The sequence below is a fragment of the Typopeltis vanoorti genome, chromosome 23, assembly GCF_054136105.1.
Source record: "Typopeltis vanoorti isolate ZY-2024b chromosome 23, IOZ_Tvanoo_1.0, whole genome shotgun sequence".
Lineage (NCBI taxonomy): Eukaryota > Metazoa > Arthropoda > Arachnida > Uropygi > Thelyphonidae > Typopeltis > Typopeltis vanoorti.
In genome coordinates, this window is record NC_143571.1 from 8,377,482 (window position 1) to 8,380,322 (window position 2,841).

Below are 2,841 nucleotides of genomic sequence, written 5' to 3' on the forward strand. Positions count from 1 at the left end.
TGTCAAGTTCTTAGAGAAATTAGTCAAGAAAAAATACAGGATTGGATAGATGAAAATGGTATATTGTATGGGGGGGAAAACATGGTTTTGTGAAGGGTAGATCATGCCTCAGTAACTTGCTCACGTTTTATAACACAGTGACGGCTGAACTGGATAGGAGTAATGGGTTTACAGTGATACTACTGGACCTTGCCAAGGCCTTTGACAGGATACCACATGGAACCCTAATAAGTAAACTGGAGCAGATGGGGATAGATATAGGGTTGGTGGGATGGATAGGAGGGTGGTTGAAGGAGAGATACCAGAGAGTGGTTTATGCAGGTGGAATCTTGTTATTATTATTATACAGACACCTCCATGGAGTCCAAAGACTCATTGCAGGAGACCTAATCTATCCACACAATTTATCACACCTCTCCTTGAACCTATTAACAGATAAAGCACTCACAACCGATTCTGGAAACCTATTCCACTCATTCACAATTCTCCAAGCAAAAAATCTAGTCCTCACACCCCTACTAACCACACCTTTATTCAACTTCCAGGGATGATCCCTTGTTTTCATTCCTCTAGCCAAGTGCTGAAACATTCCCCCTGCATCTATCCTATAAAACCCTTTAAGAAACTGAAATGTTTCTATCATATCTCCTATTTTTCTCCTATCAACCAATTTCTGCAATCCACACACCCTCAATCTATCCTCACAGGGAACATTCCAAATTAAACCATAAAGAAAAGATTCAGGAAAAAAAAAAAAAAAAAAAACTTCTTGCATTGAAAATTATTAAAATAAAGAATGTATTCATTTCATTATTATTTACTGATCTTTTACACATCAATGTTATGCACTCCGGCTTTTCAATTGCCCAGTCAGTTAATTTTTGCTGTTCAAATGCATATTTATGAGATTATATGTTAATATTTCAAAGATTATATGAATGAACAGTGTCCAATCAAAAGAGCAGACAACATTGTGTTTTGATATTAAATGATTCACTTTTAATACTGAATGTGCTATGCAGGCATTAATCATAATACCTTGATCCAGTTGGGCATTACTAATTAAAATGTAGTTAACTAGGTAATGGTTTCATAAACCTTAACTATAAGAAATGAAATTAATTAATGTCACTTTTTGTTTAAAATAATAATTTGCATGTGTAATAAATTTCAAAATAATATCCTAATAACAAATTAACTTAACTAATTATTCACTATTAACTTTTTTCCTAAAAAGTTCTGTCAGAAGGTAGTTTTAAATTAATCTTCATTTCTTTGGTAAAAGTACTCATTATTAATATGTCTGCATAGTTCTACAAGATTCTGATAATTCTTCACTATGGATGCAAGCATATTATCAGGAAGAGGTGTTGTCAAGATGGCAAACAAATGACCAAACACAAGAGCATCTAGTTCTGTAGGCCGGTCGCCAAAGAAGTAAAACTGCTTCCCAAGTCGTTCTGAGAGTGCTGCGCAACAACTATTTACTTCCTCATATACCTGTTCAAGATTTTTATTTAACCATTCAGCTGATTTTAACTTCTTTCTAATATTCCATTTTTTCTGATAGAACAAGATATAATTCAATGGCCAAGGATAAATATCACAATACCTGGGGTATGTAACCTCCTGAACAGTGCTATCATGAAACCAAGAAATATACATTTCTGCATTACCCAAAACAACATTAACTAATGACATATATGCCCTCATATCTGCATGCTGGGCAGCATCCAGATAATCGCTGATATAAATACCCTTTGTATTAACAAATGATATAATGGGTTCCATATCCGCAATTATGAAATCCCCGCATTTTATAAATGGCACGTGCCCTGATGGTGACATATTTTCAGCATTGACCTTCATTTCAACTTGAAAGGGAAGAGAACACATTTTCAGAAATGCTTGTACGCTCAAGCAGTTTGCATTATCTGGTAATAATATCTGTTCTACTTCGTAAGGTTGGTATAACTTAACATCATCTGGCCATGGTTCGCTAGTCCCAAGGTGGACGGCAACAGATTCAACAAGAAGAGTAGACGGCATCTTTTCTTGTAATACCAATTTTTTTTCTTATTTTAAAAAGAAAAAAAAATATATATATATATACACACACACTATATATAAAATATATGTTGTTGTTTTCAACCACCACCAAATAGAAAATACGAAGGTTACACGCAAATCCTGCACTTTATCGCCACCATGCGCAATATCATGTAACGAATTATGTTTAATAAATAAATATGAAATGTTTAAGATTTACTGAAACTTAATTATACTCGTAATAATCAATATCTTATTTATTACTGAGTAGTAACAAACTATTATTTGTTACTACTAAGGAGAACGTTTGTCCCGATGAACAAAAGCCTTGCTGCAGTGATGATGATAATCGAAATACGAGATTAAAAGAATTGACCAGAGAATTAGAAAAAGTGAATAAACGTTTAACGAAACTTAGACAGCACAAGAAGAGGCAGAAAAGCACTAAACTCGGTATTAATAATAATAACAGCAATAACTACAACAACAACAAGGTAAGTCACTTGAAATCTAAGAAAAAAGAGGTGATACAGTATGGTAATCCAATCTTAAAATTCGCGCTTGCAGAGGAAGTCACTACTTTTCCCGCGGGATAAAAATTAAAGATATCACAAACGTAATCGAAAAACAGAAAAGAAAAGTAAAAGAGATGGTAGTTCTGGTAGGAGCTAATAATTTAAGTAGCGACAAATATAGTATGAGAGAGGACATGAAAGGTCTGTTGGAAGAAGCGAGAAAGAAATGTGATAAAGTAAAAAATTTAGGTTTGCTATCCAGATACGACACTACCGA

General features: G+C 34.0%; 1 protein-coding gene across 1 annotated transcript; it reads right to left on the minus strand.

The window, feature by feature from the left end:
• Positions 1-971: 971 nt before the first annotated feature.
• LOC150093603 (metaxin-2-like) lies at positions 972-2,195 on the minus strand. The gene has a single exon (XM_090412967.1). It carries the CDS (start codon positions 2,047-2,049, stop codon positions 1,261-1,263), a length of 789 nt encoding a protein of 262 aa, XP_090269093.1. The 5' UTR covers positions 2,050-2,195; the 3' UTR covers positions 972-1,260.
• Positions 2,196-2,841: the final 646 nt, after the last annotated feature.